At 41.6% G+C, this 22,144-nt stretch overlaps 1 protein-coding gene across 1 annotated transcript; it reads right to left on the minus strand.

Moving 5' to 3' along the window:
- Positions 1-2,160: 2,160 nt before the first annotated feature.
- On the minus strand, positions 2,161-22,144 carry LOC139466766 (protein FAM199X-B-like). The gene is made up of 7 exons (XM_071248442.1): positions 21,948-22,144; positions 18,566-18,661; positions 17,821-18,011; positions 16,062-16,398; positions 14,479-14,630; positions 9,958-10,088; positions 2,161-6,293 (listed from the first exon to the last, which is right to left on the minus strand). The coding sequence occupies exons 1-7, from the start codon at positions 21,977-21,979 to the stop codon at positions 6,120-6,122; spliced, it is 1,113 nt and encodes a 370-aa protein (XP_071104543.1). The 5' UTR covers positions 21,980-22,144; the 3' UTR covers positions 2,161-6,119.

Here is a 22,144-nt window from a genome sequence, read left to right on the forward strand (position 1 = left end):
GACTTATAGTGCTAGCCCACTGAGATGTCATGCCGCAGTTTAACATACCCCACTCAGACACAGTATACCAACTCCAAGCCTACCAGTCTAAGCCCCTTAATGCCGAGCGCTAGACAGGGTAACAACAAGTACCATCTTATCGTCTTGATATGACACACCCGGGGATCGAACCCCGAAACCTTCCGCTCTCTGGGCGGATGCTACCACTAGACCTCCAGTTAAAGCATCGTATTAACAACAACAAACACAAACTTCATATCACTGGTTTATTGGCTGAATGTCATAGCCAGGGACGCAGACTCGCTACATCAACAGGTTGGCAGCCATCTTGGAAAGCTGGTACTTCTAACAAACAACAAACTTCATTGATTTCAACAAAGTCAGACATGTCTGACAACGAAGCACACAAGACAAATGACATACAAGGCACACGCCAACAGTCTTCAGTTTCACAGAATACCCACACAGAAACACTTCAGGCTAAAGAGGGACTTGGCTTGGGTCAACAGGCAGTCCAAGCAAATAGGATTCACGTCATTTAAGTCCACTTGACCTTCTGGTCTATGATGCTTATTGAAAATTACATTGTACCGCCAAATTACAGTCATGGAAAGAATTTCATAAATTTGTCACAGTAACCTCAATAAGGTAGAAAATATATTCTGGGAAGGTTTTCTTGAAGTAACATTAGAAACAAGAAGTATTTAAACATGTCTGAGATCTCAGACCAATTTGTTTTTTCATTGTAAGGCTTACAAAAATAAACGAATGGGTTCTCAGGCAAAGGCTTTTAAAAATATTGTGTGGGCGGCTGTGGTTTTGGTTGTTTTTGGTTGTTCAAGCTAGCTTGTAACCAAATTCTGTTTACAATAATTTCGGCGAAGTATTGTTGCACTTCAATACCAGGAGCGTGTGTTCGAGACGTGGGGGGGGGGGGGGGGGGTAACGAATGGAAACTAAGAACAAAATGAGCGGTGGACATTATGATGATGCCGGCAGTGGATGAGCACCAAGACTAATATTTTTAGCCTTATAGTCTTAAACAAAATTTGAAATAGTACTAAGTATACAGAAACAAATCACTTTGTGTTTGCATACATACACATATATATGCATCTTTTCATACAATAGGTTAATCCCTTCAAACTCAAATACATGTATAAAAAATAATAACATCTGTCTCAGCGCCATATTAGTTGTGACCTCAATTCTAGTCAAGAACACTGTTTTAAAGCAACATGTTAAGGGACTATTTTGATGGTATCTGAAGGCATGGGAAACAATCTGGTTCAGTGGCTAAGTGCAAATCCTACTTTTCATAAAGCTGTAAAATACAAAGTGTGGCAACAAAGTTTCATTGCGTCAACATTTGAGAGAGAGGATTGGTATACACTAGGGCTGGGATGAGTACAAATTTACTACCCGGGTACCTGACCCCCTATTACCCAACCCTACCCGGGTACCCACTGTAGGTCTTAAGAGTAGGGAACAAAATGTCTGAGTGGTAATTGTTTTACCGCAGCCCTGGCTAAAACTATTTAGATACATCATGTACATGTATCAAACAATCGGATCATGCGTTGACTGAAGTTGACTGAAGCTTTATCTTTACTCAAACATTTACAAGTCAAAGGGAACGTGTGCATCATCAGATTGAAAAGCGACCATTAGCGACTTGTAGCGTAACCACTGAGCTATAGTAGGTTTTTGTCAATAAACAATATATCACGTGACTAACCACGGGTCCGGGTAGTCCTGTGGGTACCCGGCTCCTACTGGGTACCCTACCGACCTAAGTACCCGAGTTACCCTTCCCAGCCCTAGTTTACCCTTCGAAGCCCTAGTTTACACCAATCTTATCACAGCATAGGGTTAAGCTTATGGTAGATTAAAAATAGCTGTTACACGTAACCAAATTCAGTATTGCATCTGAATATCATAAAACATTCCACCATGACATAAAAGCCTGCTTAAATCTGATAGGTCAAAAAAGGATTAGAATCAGGTACCAAATTTCAGTTGATACCTTTAAGATAAGTATTTTCACACAATAACCATGCATGCAAATACATTGATCTATCGATAGCCTACTTGCAACAATGGCTACCAATAACCTAAATTTTATTTCAGAACATTATCTGATTTTTTTTTACATTTACATGTATTATGTCCGGTATCAATTGCCGTTGTCTCCCTGAGCTTCAGTAAGAGGTAGAATGCCACCAGATCATGTTTCAAGGTACAGTAACAGCTTTCCTTCAAACATCCATTTATCTATACATTACCAAGTTTATTTCTAAAAAACATATTTGTACGAAAAGACAATTGTATCATGTTGCAGAAAAACAACCTCTGATGCAACACTTCAAATTGGAGTGAGTGAGTTGGGTTCAACGCCGCTTTTAACAGTATTCCAGTTATATTGCGGTGTTGGCTTAATGTGGGAGGAAAGCCCTAAGTGATGCAGGTCTCAGACGTTTACCACTTCGGTGAAACCCACGAGCACGGGTATGGTGCTGACCAACCTAGAAACATAATTGGGGCGAACCGGGATTCAAACCCACAATCATAGGTTTCTGGCGTGCCCAAGGGATGCAACTCTGCACAGCGAATAGCGGCGCCTTAGACAACTGGGCCACCCGTGCCCCCCACTGCAAATTGGAGAACTGTGCACAAGAACCAGATAATATTTCTTGCCTTATAGAAGCATGACATGGTACACATTCCAGGAGTAGACACTACAGTTCACATCCACTAGTCCACAGCTTATTTCAGTCTAGTCAGTTACATTGATAACAAGATTTTAGGATGAAACTAGCCCCCCTAGATTTTCACAGGTCTCAGACTTACGGACTAGTGGATGTGTATCACCGCTTTGAGGGAGCGATTACACTAAAAACATTCATTCATACAATCATCCGCCTCCACCATAATAAAGTCAATGCCAGCCACCGTGACGAAGATGTCAATGACTGTTGAGGCACTACGCGAGTTGGTGCATCCTTGTTTATCCAGGGTATTATATCTCCATTCTATTATGATCTGTGGGTCAATTCCCCAACTCAGCTTGGTTTCAGGAGTGACGTCAGTTGTAGAGACGATTGGGGTTCGGCCTCACCCAATCCCTGGACCAGGCCCCGGCCCTGACAATACTTCCATGGAGGTCTTAAATTTTATCAATTACCGTTTTCGACGTAATAAACACCCCGCTCTTATAAGCGCCCACGGTGACATTTGCTGATATACTGGCTGGTGAACAATCCTAATTAGCACCCCTTCCGATTGCTCACTGTACACAAGACTTATTTATTCGCGTATAATACGAGTGAGTGAGTGAGTGAGTATGGTTTAACGCCACTTTTAGCAATATTCCAGCAATATCACGGCGGGGGACACCAGAAATGCGTATAACACGAACTCATGTTATATGCACCCTTAATTATGGGCAATTAAATTCTGGAAAAAATATATCTGTCGTACATAAACATTTCAGGCTGTCAGCATAACCATGAAATTTAACTTTCAACTGTTTTTTTTCCACCAAAATAATATTCTAATAAGAGCCCCCTATTTCTAATTTTGAGAGCGCCCTTGGTGCATACTACGTCGAATACGGTATATGATACTGATCACTGGATTGTCATGAATGGCTAGCAAAACTTAAGCTACAAACACTAAGAACCAGTAAAATAAGGTTCACACTAACGTACTGTCGGAAATGCTAGAAAAATGCTTTTGCCTGTCAAAACAAGAAAGAATGTTTCACACACTGTCGCTACTGAAATATCGAGTAACTTCCGATCTACCTACATGTGCTTTGAAGTATTTCAGTCACAAGGCGTCCTATCCACAAAATAAGTTAATAACAATAATAGTTATAATAATGTAGGCCAGTGTGAGGTCATGACCTCGAGACGAAGTGTTAGGTAACCATTGTTAGGTGACCATTTCATCAGATGCATGACAACACACGAGTATGTTCCAAGCGTATCATCATTTTACCTATAAAGTACCTTTTCAGGGTAACCAGTGTCAGTTAGGACAGGCCAGATTAGGTAGATTCGAGTTATTTTTATATATGCTATTTTCATTACCCTATAATTCTTATTAAACGAAGCCAGCAAGGCATTTTCAAAGCATTTGACAGTTCTTTAGTCTTCAGGACCTGTCTTTAACAATACAAATACTTATTATGACTGGACACACATGCCTGAGATTAGGTTTTGATGGCGTGTTCCTTCTGGAGCAAGGCCACGGGCTAAGAAAATAGAGGTGTTTGTGGGGTAAGTGAGAAAGCAGGGTTTATTTCCTTTCACGAAACCATACCCTGGTTTTAGAATGAATGAATGAGTTTGGTTTAACGCCTCTTTTAGCAATATTCCAGCAATATCACGGCGGGGGACACCAGAAATGGGCTTCACACATTGTACCCATGTCAGGAATTGAACCCGGGTCTTCGGCGTGACGAGCGAACGCTTTAACCACTAGGCTACCCGACTGCCCCCCTGGTTTTAGAGAGAACCAAGGATACCAATTTTGGCAAATCTTGGATTCAAACCTGAAAAGCAGATGGTGGGCCAAGGGAAGCAACTCTGTTCAGGACGTTTGTAGCACCTTGGGTAGCTAATAGTACGTCCACGACTAGTAGCACTGTACGGTAATCAGTACCATTCTCGTGGTAGCAACATACACACAAACTAGATCCTTAAAGATATACCCATTTAACAATCAATCTGGTCACACATACAGTCCACATTCACTGTACGACTAAGTAGTATGTTTGTTGTTTATCACCGCACTACATCTAGTATTCCAGCTATACGACGGTCTGTAAACAATTGAGTCAGGACCAGAAAATCCAAAAAATGAGATCATGAAAATCGATCCACACAATTGGGAAACATACATCAACCAAGTCAGCTAGACAGACCACCCAATCCTGTTAGTCGCCTCTTACGACAAGCGGGGCGGTCAGGTAGCCCAGTGGTTAAACCCCTTGCTCGTCATGCCCAACACCAGGGTTCGATTCCAGACATGGTTATAATGTGTGAAGCCTATTTGTGGTGTCACCCGCGTGATATTGCTGGAATATTGCTAAAAGCGGCGTAAAACCAAACTAACTCTTACGACAAGCATAGGTTGCTGAAGACCAAGTCTACACTGGATCTTCACGACTAAATAGTAGGAAGCTTTGGTCAGAGTCAAGGTGCTATTGCTAGACAAATCTATCACTCAGGACAAATGTGCTGTAGCAGAATTCCTCCATATTGTAAGATATAAAAAATATTTGTAGGTGATATTTTTTTCACCTACCACAATATTTAAGTCATGCATTAAGAATTAGATTGCGTGAGCTAGTTTCAGGTTCCATCTTCTGTATCACAGAAGTATTCCAGCCGTGGGCCAACCCATGGTGAACAGTCCAAGGGAGACAGCACATTCCATTACCCAAATAGTCTACAGTTCATTTCAGACTAGTGTTCTATATAACATTACAAAAGGGTAGAAAACTGGGCCTGGAGCAGGGTATACACAGTCATTACAAACAACATGGTAACAGTTGACATACTACTAGGGTTGATACGATACAGGAAGGTCACGATACGATACGCATTGCGATACATGATTTACGTCAAATCACATGGAAATGACTATAAATATTATATTAAATATTATATAATTGTTCGTATCAGCTATTTTGGGAAGTGAACTTGAAGAGCTAACATTGTGTGATATTTGACTGACAAAAACACTTGGCAGTCATTTAATGAATTGTTATTTATTTTACGCAAGTGTATCGTCCTGTATCGAAACAGAACAACATTGTGTATCATATCATCTCATGAAAACTCATGTATCGTTTCACACCTAACAGTGACACCTGGTGGCCACATATCAAGTATTCTACTCAGACGACGCTGTAGCCGTCAGATTCCCATTCAACTCAGTTCTCACAAGCATCAGACACAGTGGACCTGCTAAACCATCCCCACAGAGAACTGGATAAATTTCAGAGACAAAACAGTAGAATGACAACAGCTTTCTCAAGACAGCAGCCAGTAGATAATTCATGTAAATTTGATGATAAATAAACTGTATTTATCTAAACAAGCCCTGTATCACATTAGTATGTCCACGTCTTCTTCTGAGGGCTCGGTGTGTGTGGACAACGCTAAAACTTCTTCCTTTACAAACAGCCCACTCCGCTTCTCCTTCATCATTTGGCGGTATTCCTTCTGCCGTCTTTGACGGATCACTTTCTGCTGGTTCCTCCGATCTTGGCATTTTTGTCTCTGTGGGCAAATCAGGAAAATGTTGATGACAAAAGCTTATTGTGAAGACGGGCATCTTCATTAGGTGTCCTGACATGAAGTGCAAGATTGATTATTATACAAGGCAGTGTTGCATCAGTGGCAACAGTACCATCACCTGTTGAATGAGTGGGTGAGTGAGCTCGGTTTACGGGGGGGTGAATAGGGTGAGGTAGGGTGAAGTGAGGTGAGGTGAGGTGAGGTGATTGAGGTGAGGTGAAATGGGAAATCGCGTCCAAGATTATTGCACTTATATAGCGACGTGCATGTACATGTGTGTTTGTGTGGCTGCTTGTACTAGTCCTGACTGATGCCGATTTGTAGCGCTAGCTCATAGATTTTATTCAATTTCCCATAATTGGATTTTGCTTAACTTTTCTAGGTTGTTATCACTGACAGGTTCGGTGAAATGGGGTCAAATGTCGCGATCAAGATTATTGCACTTATATAGCATGTGTGTGTGGCTGCTTGTACTAGTCCACATGTATATATTGCTAGCTCACTGAGATACCATGGCACAGTTTAACATGAATACCCCACTCAGACACAGTATACTGACTCCGAGCCGACCAGTCCTTGTCTTGGCTCCTTAATGTCTAGCGCCAGACAGGGTAACAACAAGTACCATCTTTATGTCTTTTGGTATGACGTGGCCGGGAATTGAACCCCGGACCTTCCGCTCTCCAGGCGGATGCTCAACAACTGTACCAAGGAGGCGGTCAGGGGGTTGAATAGCGTTTCAGTAATAAAACTGCATGTTAACTTAATGTAGGTAGCAAGACCAGAATGAAATCTGGATCAAAGATCTGACATGTCACAGATGTTTGGGACAAATCATGCGCAGATACTTGTGAAAAGTCTTTGAACATGTTGAGTGAGTGAGTGAGTATGCTTTTACGCCGCTTTTAGCAATATTCAAGCAATATCACGGCGGGGGTCACCAGAAATGGGCTTCACGCATTGTACCCATGTGGGGAATCGAACCTGTATCTTCGGCGGTGACGAGCAAACGCTTTAACCACTAAGCTACCCGACCGCCCCTTGAACATGTTGAAGGTAGAGCACACTTGCAACACACATTTGGCAGCCACAAGTATGATACTGCCACACCTTACAGACAGCAACACTCCTTCCTGCACTCAACCACCACTCATTCTTATTCCTTGGGGACAAAGCACCTAACATCATTTCTTCTACGTATATCAGCAAACTCCTGTTGACCAAGGTTTACCATTGTAGGTACATGAACCAGCATGGCAGTGACTTGTTCATTTCTCTAGCACAGGTTAAAAATGTCAAACGTTAATGGTAACAGACGAGACATTACTTCACTGTGCAAAGGAAAGCATTGAAGTTTCAAGTAAACATTACATAGATACCACTGAGCGAAAGAAACTAGCTATCAAAAGAATTCGATCAGAGAAAATTTACAAAACCATTGGCAACACGTTTTTCCTATTTGCCATACAATGACCTTGGCCTTTGGGTTAAACCATCAGCCAGGTCAACATTGTGAACTCCCAAACCTCACTTCAGACATCTCATACAAGCAAGCCAACAATCAATAGTGAGTATTGTTTTACGATGCTTTTAGCAATATTCTAGCAATATCACAGGAGGGGACACCAGAAATGGGCTTTACACATTGTACTACAATATGTGAAGCCTATTTCTGGTGTCCCCTGCCGTGATATTGCGAGAATATTGCTAAAAGCAGCGTAAAACAATACTCACTCTTTTGCTATTTGTACCCATGTGGGAAATTAAACCCGGGTCTTCAGTGTGACAAGCAAATGTGTTAACCACTAGACTAGCCCTGCTAACAACCAATAATCAAGTAATAAAATATACATTACGTATTCCAGCTGTTATCTTCTAGATGTAAACAATATTCTCAACAAACAATGTAAAAAACTGTTTTGTACAAACTGTGAAGTTTTAAAAAACCAATCTTTGGAAATCCTGAGCGATTAGAAATCTTGGAAATTGGAGTGAGTGAGTGAGTTGGGTTTCACGCCGCTTTTAACATTATTCCAGTAATATCGCGGCGTGTCAGCTTAATGTGGGAGGAAACCCCGAAGTGATGCAGGTCTCAGATGTTTACCACTTCGGTGAAACCCACGAGCACGGGTATGGTGCTGACAAACCTAGAAATATAATCGGGTGAACCAGGATTCGAACCCACAATCATAGGTTTCTGGCGTGTCCAGGGGAGGCAACTCTGCACAGCGAATCGCAGTGCCTTAGACGAAAGGGCCACCCGTGCCCCCCTTGGAAATTGGATGTTAACTAACAAAATATAAAATAACGGAACACTGCTATCAACAAAGTTTCAACGACCAATTTCTTCCTACACAGGACTAAGGATCCTTCAGGGCCAATGTGAAACTGATTACTTCCTGAGCAAGACAAATGTCGACCAAGGTTTACCATTGTAGGTACATGAACCAGAATGGCAGTGACTTGTTCAATTCTGTAGCACAGGTATAAAATGTCTGACGCCAATTGAAACAGACGAGACATTACTTCAATGTGCTGACCAAATTGTCCCAATATAGTGTCCACACTTGAACATTTCTCACAATCAATTTTCAGATAGATAAACAAAATTCATCTTGACAGTTGTATTAACTTTCTATCCTTATCAAATGTAACTGTATAAAGTGTTGATAGTTTTTTATCGATCATGCACACTCAATGATCATGTTTACATTTTGACACTTAAGTTCATACGTACCGTATTCAACGTAATAAGCATCCCGCTCTAATAAGCGCCCACGGCGTTATTTGCTAATATATTTGCTAGTGAACAATACCAGTTAGCACCCATTCCGATTGATCAATATATTCGTGTATAATACACACTTGTTTGTTATATAGACCCGTAATTATGGGCAATTAAATATTGAAAATATATCTATCGTGTATAATACACACAGATTCTTCTTTTATATCATTTCAGGCAGTCAGCATAAACAACAAAATTTACAATCTTTCAACCTCGTTTTTAATCTCGCCAAAATTATATTCTAATAAGAGCCCCCTATTTCTAATTTTGAGAGCACCCTGGGCGCTTATTTCGTCGAATATGGTATATATATATTTCAATTAGAAAACTGTGGATTATGAGTTTTATTAAATGTCTGTAATAATATTTCTTCCACTTTATGTATAACATTGCATATACCAGCAGTGGCAGATTTCTATCGGTACTTGCTATACACTGGTGTCCCTGGTGTTAGCTGACCACTTGATTAATGCCCTCGGTTTTGACCTGGGTATACACATTAAACACAAGGAGATGACAGTGAGTGAGTGAGTGAGTGAGTGAGTTGGGTTTAACGCCACTTTTAACAGTATTCCAGTTATATCATGGCGCGTCAGCTTAATGTGGGAGGAAAGCCCGAAGTAATGCAGGTCTCAGACGTTTACCACTTCGGTGAAACCCATCAGGTGCTGATAAACATAGAAACATAGAAACATAGTCGGGGCGAATCAGGATTCGAAACCCACAATCATAGGTTTCTGGCGTGCCCAAGGGACGCAACTCTGCACAGCGAATCGCGGCGCCTTAGACAACTGGGCCACCCATGCCCCCAGGAGATGACAGACTTCCCAAGGAAAGGTTGAATGCAGGTGTTCCTACCTTTGTTGTTTTCTTCTGTGCAGAGTTTGGACACTCGGAACCCAAATCTTGTGATGGACAGCTGACTGGGACATTGCGCTTAATGTAGTCCTGGATTTTCTGTAGTTTTGTGTCGTCTATCGTTTCCAAATCTGAAAAAAAAGGCAAATCTCAATAAGTAATAGTCCAAATCCATAAAGTGTTCCATCCCGGATTAGCTAGCGCAAAATATCCCTCTATCTTGATAAATACTGTGGACCCATTTCCTACAGTAGTGGGTCGGTCGGGTAGCCTAGTGGTTAAAGCGTTCGCTCGTCACGCCAAAGACCCGGGTACAATGTGTGAAGCCCATTTCTGGTGTCCCCCAATGTGATATTTCTTGAATATTGCTAAAAGCGGCGTAAAACCATACTCACTCACTACAGTAGATTGATAGCCTGATGCAAAATATCAGACTACTTTCATGAGCTGAGATTCTGTGTTGGACACAGGAGCAATCAGGTGAGTGAGTGAGTGAGTATGTTTTTACACTGCTTTTAGCAATTTTCCAGCAATATCACGGTGGTGGACACCAGAAATGGTCTTTACACATTGTACCCATGTTGGAAATTGAACCCAGGTCTTCGTCGTGACGAGAGAATGCTTAAACCAGTAGGCTACCCGACCGCCCAGTCGCAATCAGGGCCCCATTCTATGAAGTAACCTTCACCCCCAGGAAATTACCATCGTTGTAGCGCTAGGATCACTTTGGGGAACAGGGCCCACGGAAGTAGCATGTCATGTATGATACTAATTATGTTACCATGGTTACAAAACAAATAATTAGGAAGATTCTAATAAGTAAAACCTCTACAGTGCCTATAATTCCACAGGACATCGGCCAACTGATTGCATAAGAAGTGTCACTGGGGGACACACTACAAAACCACCTCTACTAGTTTCCAGTTACACTTAGACATCACCGAGTCATACAGAGTGATTCTGTCAGCATGGTTTAGATCCAATGACCAGTTCACATCAGTGGGAGTTATCCATGCTGGGCTATACTCTGGCATTCTGTATTCACTCCAAAGGTCATTGTGACACCGATGAAGCAAACTTAGAATGCGGCATGTTGCTTGAAGAGTTGTATACAAGACGTGGTTAAATACTCAACCTATTTAACATGAGAAAGCAACAAGATGTTCCGGTTCAAGCCAGGTTTACTGGATGACTACAACTGCAGAAGCTCCCGTATTCGACCCAATAAGCGCCCATGTCCAAATAAGCCACCCATCCCCTTCTACACAGCTGTGTTTTTTGGAAAAAAAGTGCGCACTATACTCAGGAAAATACGGTCAGGCTTACTGATGAATTTTCGCCAATTTCGAATCTGAATTGGTCCCAATAAGCGCCCACCCCTTCTGTCTTTATTTTAAGCGCCCTGGGCGCTTATTGGGTCGAATGCACTATGTATTTTGCTGGTTTGTTGCTTAACACTGCACTCCGCAAAATTCCAGCAATATGACGGTGACATATAAATAATCGAGTCTAGGCCAGGCAATCCAGTGATTGAGATCATGACCATCGATCCACGCAGTTAGGATACAATGACATGCTTCAACAAAGTCAGCAAGCCTGACCACCCGATCCCGTTAGTCGCCTCTTGAGGCAAGCATGGGTTGCTGAAGACCTATTCTAACCCGGATCTTCACATATCTACGGAGTGATTCTGTCAGCATGGTTTAGATCCAATGACCAGTTCACATCAGTGGGAGTTATCCATGCTGGGCTATACTCTGGCATTCTGTATTCACTCCAAAGGTCATTGTGACACCGATGAAGCAAACTTAGAATGCGGCGTGTTGCTTGAAGAGTTGTATACAAGACGTGGTTAAATACTCAACCTATTTAAGATGAGAAAGCAACTAGATGTTCCAGTTCAAGCCAGGTTTACTGGATGACTACAATAGCAGTAAACAACCTGACATGTACTTATTTTGTTTGTTTGTTTGTTTGTTTAACGCTGCACTCAGCAATATTCCAGCTATGTGACAACGGTCTGTAAATAATCAAGTCTGGACTAGACAATCCAGTGACTGACATCATGAGCATCAATCTAAGCAATTGGGATACCATGACATGCACCAACCAAGTCAGCAAGCCTGACCACTTGATCCTGTTAGTCGCCTCTTACGACAAGCATTGTCGCCTTTTACGGCAAGCATGGGTTGCTGAAGACCTACTCTATCCCGGAATTTTAACGGGTCGACATGTATTGTACCCATGACATGCGAGATCAGTATCCTTTTGCTTATACCCGGTGCCGACAATACCTGATTATGTATGGTAAATATTTTATTCTTTCCACAGAGAATGACAAGGACAGACATTTTTTCAAACATGCAGAAGGGCTTAGTAAGGAAACACCAAGAAACTCAGAAGTTAACAACACACATTTCTGCTGACAGTCAATTAAAATGACATTGTCTCACATTCCTTGCACAACATAACCTCTACTGAGGGTGAGTGAGTGAGTGAGTGAGTTGGGTTTAGCGCCGCTTTGAACAGTATTCCAGTAATATCACGGCGTGTCAGCTTAATGTGGGAGGAAAGCCCCAAGTGATGCAGGTCTCAGACGTTTATCACTTCGGTGAAACCCACGAGCACGGGTATGTTGCTGACAAACCTAGAAACATAATCGGGGCGAACCGGGATTCAAAACCACAATCATAGGTTTCTGGCGTGCCCAAGGGACGCAACTCTGCACAGCGATTCGCAGCGCCTTAGACGACTGGGCCACCCGTGCCCCCCCTACTAAGGGTGAAACAATACATCAGTGCACCAGTGCATCGTGAGTTTTCATCTACGATATGATACACAATGTTTTTTCTGTATCAATACAAGACAATACACTTGCTAAAATAAATTACTCACTACTAGTTTCTATATAGTGTCTATATATTTAATGTGTTGTAATTAGTGTCACAACTATACATAGCCACTACGAACATGTGTTTACAGCTAAATTTTCCCTTTTGTACCGGCTCTGAAATATACTACTCAAAAGAAGTTAGACATCACCCGATTCTTTCATATTGGTAATGTTAATCTGTCATGGCATGAGAGATTAACTATTGTAATATGAAAGAATCAGGTGATCCTTAACATTTGAAATAGTGTGCATACAAATTCAACACGTCAGAATCAAATGTTGAGATGTGTTTGTGTGCACTGTTTCCAATGTGTATTTGTTAGACAAGGCTTGGAGCCCATGATGGCATATCAATTTACTGTCTCTAAAACTAAATGTTCCCTTATTAATTTCCATCGGTATTGAGGTATCTATCATATCATGCTAAATCATTTCATTCCTAACCTCTACAGTTGGACATTTGCCAACTGATTGCATAAGAACTGTCACTGTGGGACATATTACAAAACCACCTCTACTAGTTTCCAGTTACAATTAGACATCACGGAGTCATACAGAGTGATTCTGTCAGCATGGTTTAGATCCAATGACCAGTTCACATCAGTGGGAGTTATCCATGCTGGGCTATACTCTGGCATTCTGTATTCACTCCAAAGGTCATTGTGACACCAATGAAGCAAACTTAGAATGCGGCATGTTGCTTGAAGAGTTGTATACAAGACTTGGTTAAATACTCAACCTATTTAAGATGAGAAAGCAACAAGATGTTCCGGTTCCAGCCAGGTTTACTGGATGACTACAACTGCAGAAAACAAGCTACCGTATTCGACCCAATAAGCGCCCATGTCCCAATAAGCGATGATGAAGCAAACTTAGAATGCCTTGTCTTGCATGTATTGCTTGATGCTATTTTTAAATAATCTCTTTCGGACAACTGTCCCATTAACAATCAAGAAATCCAACACAACATGATCTATCTTCAAAATACAGGTGTCGATCAGCCAGGGAAGTGAATGTATGACAATCATCCTTATCACTGCATTCAACAGGAAGTCCCATGCATATCTTTGCCTCTGTATAAAAAGATGTTACCATGACAAGTGAGCCATCATGTATCCAAATCACATGCGATAGACCAACATTGTTTGTTTGTTGTTTAAGGCCACACTCAGCAATATTCCAGCTATATTCCAGCGATCTGTAAATAATCGAGTCTGAACCAAACCAGGGATTGACATCATGAGCATTGATCCACGCAATTTGGATACGATGACATGCATGAATCAAGTCAGCGAGCCTGACCACCCGATCCGGTTAGTCGCCTCTTATGACGAGCAAAGTCGCCTTTTACGACAAGCATGGGTTGCTGGACGCCTATTCTAACCTGGATCTTCAAGACCAATATTGAAGTTTCAGTGACTATCCATACAGTGACCTTGACAGTGACCTTGACCTGGTTGGAACTTTCAAAAATGCAGCAGCCAATAAGTTTCCGGATATCACAAATACACCGATCACAAACTCACTGTCTGAGGGGCGTAGGGGGTGGGGCGTGGGGTGGGGTGGAGGTGCTGTAGGAAGTGACCAGTGACGCACTGACCTATAACAAACTGACTGTTGTCACTCACCTATGACAAACTCTCGGTCTGTGGGGGAGACGTAGGCGTTGGGGTTGATGATGCGGATGATGTCGAGCTGTTCCCTCATCCCGAGCTCGCTGCTGATCACCTGACTCAGCTCCTCAACCACCGACATCTGCTCTGAGCAGGACAGCAGACTCCTGGAAACAAGGGTCTGGACACTGTAACAACATCACTGCTAGACCCTACTGCCTGTAGTCTATCATCAGTTGGATTTCTCGGGCAAGCAATATTGACCTTTAACTGATTTTCAATTAGGACTAAATGAAGACTTGAGGACTCGGGGGTTTGGTTGGTTTCAGAAAAACTCACTAAGGGGAGGTAACTTATTCATGTACTATTGCACCGTGTAGAAAGTTGGACCGTATGTACTTGTACATCCAACACTATCACAACATACGTCTAGTGAACAAAAAACCCTAAAACAAATTGTCTGCACAGAAACCACAGATGCACCTGGTATACGGTGAGTCTGTTACGTCTGTGCACTTTCTCTCAGCACTGATACAACCGAACAGGATGGAACACCGGCTAGGCTACTTCAGTGCTTGTACAGCAAACAAATACGGAAAATTTCATCTGGATCCGTTTTTAGTCATACAGGAGTCTTCCGTGGATCCGAAAATTTAAGTGACCACAAATTTGTCAAAATCTGATGGCTTCCCCCCTAAACACAACCCCCTCCCCCCCAAATTTAGGGACCACACTACATTGCAAATAATTTCATCTGAAAAAAAATATCCATTTTCATCCATGATAATTTGTGGGTGTTTATAGGGGAGCAGGGGTCAATTTTAACAAATTTGCTGCCACTAAAATATGTGGAACTTCGCGGATCCGGGAAATATTGTCACCCCCGTTTATATTTGCAACCACAACAAAGGAAATCATCATCCATGTACAGACATTTGTACACACACAAATATATACATGAACATTTTCAGGTGTTCCATTTGACATGCTGTCAATAGTAATTATCGGGTTTTTTTCAATCTTCTGCCACGACACCAAAGCCGGATGATTTGAATTGTCTACAATACAACACAGCCATATGATTCTGAAACTTGATAATTTTATACCTTAGTTTTATTGACTACAGCAACTTTTGTTTATACAAGTGTCTGGATAGGACAGATGCAGCATTACAAGTAAACTTCATACGAATCGATAAACAAGACAGGTTCTTATCAGATGGTGTAAAGCAAGTATGGGTTGCTGAAGACCTATTCTGACCTATTCTATCCCGGATCTTCACAAGTCTCTTGCCAACTATTTTATTTGTAGGTTGGCACGTTATTTGTTTTAATAAAGGAACGTCACTTTTAACAGCTTAATGTGGGAGGAAAGCCCGAAGTGATGTAGGTCTTAGAAGTTTACTGCTTCAGTGAAACCCACAAGCACGGGTATGGTGCTGACAAATCTAGAAACATAATCGGGGCGAACGGGGATTTGAATCAACAATCATGGGTTTCTGGCACGCCCAGGGGATGCAACTCTGCACAGCAAATTGCAGCATCTTAGACGACTGGGCCACCCGTGCCCCAACAAGCTCTGAGTGGACAGGTACTTACCACCTTTTACCATCTGTGCTCTGTGGTTTTTGCCGCTTCTTGCCCATCTGAGGAGACGACGGTGCATTATCTACGTCACATTGGCTGTTCTTGTTGCAGCCTTTACTGCTTTTACTTTTAGTGGTTTTACATGAGTTGTTCTTGCTACTGCAGCTCGGTCTACTACTCGAGCTGGCCTGACTGTCACTACAGCTCTGTTGACTACTCGAGCTGGTTTGGCTGCTACTGCTTATGCTGCTGTAGCCTGACGTCGTCGACTGATTGTCTATGTCGTGGGATCTACTCAACACGCCCCAGTCGGTGTCGGCTAAGTCTATGTTATCTATTGACAGGACATCTGAAACAAAGACGAGGCAGTCTGAACCATCTGTATGAGGACAGTTGTGTTCTGATCGTAATCAAAATCCATAATTGTCCAAATTATTGACCACAACGAAGTGTTATTGATTATTCAAACATTCGACAAAAAACACTAAACAGCTGTTAAACCTTTAAGTAACACGATCACATAAATAAACTCATTGATTTGACACCAACTAAAGCATTTTTATGAGGAATTTAAATTAATAAATCTTCAAATCATGTTCATGATGATAGACAATGGTAGAAACTGGTACGATGACATGACATTTGTTCTAAACGATAAACTATTTGTAAGTCATATTCCAATTTGGAGAAGAGTGAGTGAATGAGTCTGGTTTAACGCCGCTTTTAACAGTATTCCAGACATAAATTCGGCGCTTAATCAGCTTAATGTGGGAGGAAGGCCGAAGTGATGCAGGTCTCAGACGTTTACCACTTCGGTGAAACCCACGAGCACGGGTATGGTGCTGACAAACCTAGAAACATAATCAGGGTGAACCGGGATTCGAACCCATAATCATAGGTTTCAGGCATGCCTAAGGGACGCGACTCTGCACAGCAAATTGCAGCATCTTAGACGACTGGGCCACCCGTGCCCCCAATTGGGAGAAGAACGTCCACATGATGCATGTCAAACATTCACAATTGTTTGTTTGTTGTTAATGTCACACTCAGCAATATTCCAGCTATATGACGACGGTCTGTAAATAATAGAGTCTTGACCAGACAATCCATCATGAGCATCGATGTACGCAATTGGGACACGATAATATGCATCAACCAACTCAGCGAGTCTGACCACCCGATCCCGTACAATATGGGCCAGAACTGTGGCATGAATGGAAACATTCCGATAATGATTAGTGGATCCTGGGGATCTAGGGGAGACAACACAGCACATCCAAAAAAGAGCAAAAAACAACCCTGTGCCTTCTTTACCATGAGAATATTCATTTGTCAGTGAATAACTATCTCAGAAGATGAAAATGTATTGAGATGATGCTAATAATATTCTCAAAAATAACGTCATGAAATTCACTTAACATTAAACAAGAGGGGTTTTAACATGAGTGAGTATGGTTTTACGCCGCTTTTAGCAATATTCCAGCAATATTACGGCATGGGACACCAGAAATGGGCTTCACACATTGTACCCATGTCGGGAATCAAACCCAGGTCTTCGGCGTGACGAGCGAACGCTTTAACCATGTTAACCACTGGGCTACCCGACCGCCCGGTTTTAACATGATAAGACCTGGACCCCTTTCCACAAAGAAATCACAGGGCTAAGATGATTGTAACACAGACTTGAAACAGTCATACTGTTATGATCGCCAAACCTGAACTCAATGAATGATATCATAACTGAACTACAAGTCTGAAGTATGGTTCTTACTTGAATTTGTGCCATCATCTAAGATGTTAAGTATGGAAGCCTGCAGATCACAGAACAAGGCTTCGTCCCCATCGATATCGACGTACAAATCGTCACTACACTCGGAGCTGGCAACACTGGCATCACACGACACGCTGTTCAGGAAGGAATACATGTCTTGCTGCAGCTCGGGCTTCGGTTGTCTGTGAATTCTGTTGAAATCAAACAGTGATCCATGACATCTTTCTCAAACATCCTATAATTATCTCATTTTTGCAGAGGTTGAACACTGTCAAAAAAAAATGTGTTGTTGAAAATTCCTTCGTAATTTTGTAAACTTATTTTCAAGGCTTTTTTCAATTATTCTCATATATAATTCATAAGATAGCTACGCGATAAATCGCAAAGAAGAATGAAAAGAGAAGCATGTTTTTTTTCAAGATAAAACATTGTTTTATCATGACATCATTTCTGGAGATTCGAATATACACTCGCAACTTGATGCATCAACCAAGTCAGCAAAGCCTGGATCACCTGGCCTGTTAGTCGCCCCTTACAACAAGCATGGGTAGCTGAAGACCTATTCTAATTTGACTTCAAGTTCATGTCTACGATTTTGGAAAATATTTTCTTAAACTTAAATTGAATTCTTCAGTTGGCACTGAGTTTACAAAACACATTGCTAAATATTAAACAGAAGAGCCTCTAATCAGGTGATACAAAACCTTGAAGCACTGAAACAAACCTTTTCAACCAAACTACTCACCTGGAAATTTCTGCCTCGAACGCATTGATATCCAGGTCAAGGTCAAAGTTATCAATTGGTACTTCACCAATGTCAGGGCTGTCGGAGAACCATGGGCTGAAACGTGTAGTAGACATTTTCATCAAGATGATCTCAAAGCGTGAGTGACATCAGACAATTTTGCTAGTAAATATAACTTTGTATTCATGACTAAATTGTGTATATATCACCTGGTTCTCGGCGATAAATGGCTGGAATAATGCCGATGCGACGTTAAATTTTACCTCACTCACTCTATCACCTCACCTTAGAATATCAAATGGCCTGTCCCTTTAATCGGTGAGTGAGTGGGTGAGTGAGTTTGGTTTAATCATATTTAATCAATGGGTGAGTGAACAAGGGTTTACATTCTGGGATGAGATACGAGAGTGTAGTCGAATGCTTGAACTTCTTAATAAAAAACACCAGTAATGTGTCTTACATATCATATTCAAGTGTGGAATTGAACCCAGACTATTGGTGTGACAAGTTACTGCTTAAACCGCTTGGCTACCCAACCGCTCTTACCGATGACACACTAAAATCATCATGTTGTAGTCTCTAGTATACATTCCACATTTGGGCAAAGTTTATAGAATCAATTCACATTAAAATCTACATGATAATCTTGAAAAAAATTAAATTTCAAACACTTCTGTATTCAATAATGCAATAATGATTTCAACAGAAAATTAGGCACTCATGTCTGTTTATATCAATAACTGTCACCACTGACATGAATATCATTCATAGAGATTCAAAATGTCTTCATTGTTGAAATTTTGCATCTTGTTTGTTTGTTTGTTTGTTTGCTGTTTAACGCCGCCCTCAGCAATATTCCAGCTATATGACAGCGGTCTGTAAAATAATCGAGTCTGAACCAGACAATCCAGTGATTGAAATCATGAGCATCGATCCACACAATTGGGATCGATGACCTGTATCAACCAAGTCAGCGAGCCTGACCACCCGATCCTCTTAGTCGCCTCTTACGACAAGCAAAGTCGCCTTTTACTGCAAGCATGGGTTGCTGAAGATCTATTCTACCCTGGAATCTTCATGGGTCCTGACTTAACACTAACAGTAATATATTCAGGGTGTCCCTACACTGAAATATACTTCTCAACATCTCACAGGGATATTATGAACTGAAGATTAACATGTGTCAGGTCCAATTTGTTGGTTGGTTTGTTGTTTAACGCCGCAATCAGGAAATATTCCAGCTATATGATGTCGGTCGGTAAATAATCAAGTCTAGACCAGACAATCCAGTGATTGACATCATGAGCATCAATCCACGCAATTGGGATCGATGACATACATCAACCAAGTCAACGTGCCTGACCACCCGATCCTGTTAGTCGCCTCTTACGACAAGCAAAGTCGCCTTTTATGGCAAGCATGGGCTGCTGAAGACCTAATCTACCCGGATCTTCATGACAATAGGAAATCCACCCAATTAGTCACCATGCCCCAATGCTCATGAACTGGAAAATATTTCCTATCACACTGTTGTACAATCCAACCTAAGGAAAACTAGACCATATATTGAAATCAATTGTCTTCCTGCTAGAGTAGATGCTAGACGTACGCTGCTTAAATCAACCGTCAGTGTTATCATGGCGGACTGTAGATAACTGACCCCTTTGACTGATATTAGGAGCTCCTTCCACCACTTCTTTCAAGCATAACCACTGGGGATCTATTTCATTCAGGAATTCCCTCATTTGTTTAACATGAGAAGAATATTTGTAGTATAAGAATATAATCACAATAAAGGATTTTATTCACTTTCCCGTAATTGGATTTTGCTTAACTTTTCTAGGTGGTTATCACTAACAGGTTCGGTGAAATGGGGTCAAATGTCGCGTTCAAGATTTTTACATTTATATAGCATGTGTGTGTGGCTGCTTGTACTAGTCCAGATGTATATATTGCTAGCTCACTGAGAAACCATGGCACAGTTTAACATGAATACCCAACTCAGACACAGTATACTGACTCCGAGCCGACCAGTCCTTGTTTTAGCCCCTTAATGCCGAGTGCCAGACAGGGTAACAGCAAGTACCATCTTTAAACATCTTTTGGTATGCCTCGGCCGAGGATCGCATCCTCAACCTTCTGCTCACCAAGCATATGCTCTACCACTACAGCATGGAGGCTGTCTTCTTACTAACATGCTATTTGTAACACTAGTCTATTGTAAGAGGCAATCGGCCATTGATACTTAAAAAACAACTTTATCTACAACTTCTGAGCAATGCGGGTCCCGTTGGCATATATATGTATCTGGAACTTGGCCCGTCTTTTTCACAGGGAATGGTCACCTGACTGGAGATTTTCAAATCTATATGAAAATTTGCAACATAGGAGAGAAAAAACTCTGGCTTTACTCTGGAAATACTTAACCCATCACAGTCAACAATGGCTAATACTATTACTAATAAATAATTACTGCAAAAGTTGGATTGTCTGCATTGTTTGTAATTAGGAGCATTTGAGAATGGATCAGTAGCATAGTTTATATTATTACCTGTATTCATATTCTGCATCCACAATACAGTGTGACCATTTGATCAATATTCATGAATAAATGACAAATAGAGAGAGCTTCACCATGGCACATTTACACACTTGGACAGAGCACATGGTCAGGAGGCATGAGTGTGTGTGTGTGAGTATTGTTTTGGTGGGTTTTTTTGTTTTTTTGGAGGGGGGCGGAGCAGATAATTGTGGAGGATAATCCAAAAGAATGGAAGAATTTAGGGGGAGGGTCATGGAAAAAATGTATCACTTCTGCTTACACAAATACATTTCGATTTTAAGAACAATCTCCTCCCTCCATGAAAGGGATTACTCCCTGCAGCAACACCAGGTTTGATCGACTAAACATCCCTAAAATGAAAGATATGCACGTGATCAGCGCAACAAGTGATCAGCTGCTCTGCACTGCTGCAGACGGGAAATTACGCTCAGATTGTACTATAACACGTGTATCCCACGCGCGATGTTCAATCAGCACGTGGTTACGCTTGACGGGGCAGAAGATTATATTTTTAAAAATGCACAAAGTGCACGTGTGTTTGCCAGACGGAGCGACTAGGAGAGTTGGCAACCTGCCCAGACCAGCCCCTTCAACAGCGTGACTATGCCTGCAGCTTCAGGAAGCACGTGTTCTAGAATTGTGTTCATTGAACACATATAGACCTTTCCTCGTCAACATACGTTTTAACAGTGACAAGGTGTCGGCTATTTCATTACATCAACTAATAAATCTTAATGTGAATCATCAATATGAGTAAGTCTGGATTAGTGATCGTAAGTGTCTCGCGGAACCATCATGGATTCCACATGGCAAACATACCTGCCCATCGTTACGGCCGTGTCGGCGATCATTCTCGGGGTATATCGGTTGTTGCGCTCCTCTACTGATTTGTCGGTGATATATGCATATAGAAATGTTAAAAACACAAATGTTTCGCGGTTTCTTAAAGCGTTCTTTGCTTGTTAAACCTGATTACTAGCGTCCACTTGCTACAACGTGGACACAATGATGTGAAC

This window comes from Haliotis cracherodii, unplaced genomic scaffold, assembly GCF_022045235.1.
Source record: "Haliotis cracherodii isolate W230 unplaced genomic scaffold, xgHalCrac1.p SCAF_19, whole genome shotgun sequence".
Taxonomy (NCBI): domain Eukaryota; kingdom Metazoa; phylum Mollusca; class Gastropoda; order Lepetellida; family Haliotidae; genus Haliotis; species Haliotis cracherodii.

Bases quoted from the DNA above. Each gene is read 5' to 3' on its own strand.
- LOC139466766 (XM_071248442.1), bottom strand. From the start codon at position 21,979: ATGATCGCCGACACGGCCGTAACGATGGGCAG. The intron at 18,012-18,565 runs GTGAGTAGTTTG...TGATTTCAACAG, and splicing joins TTCGAGGCAGAAATTTCCAG to AATTCACAGACAACCGAAGC. The intron at 6,294-9,957 runs GTAGGAACACCT...ATTTGCCCACAG, and splicing joins CACAGAAGAAAACAACAAAG to AGACAAAAATGCCAAGATCG.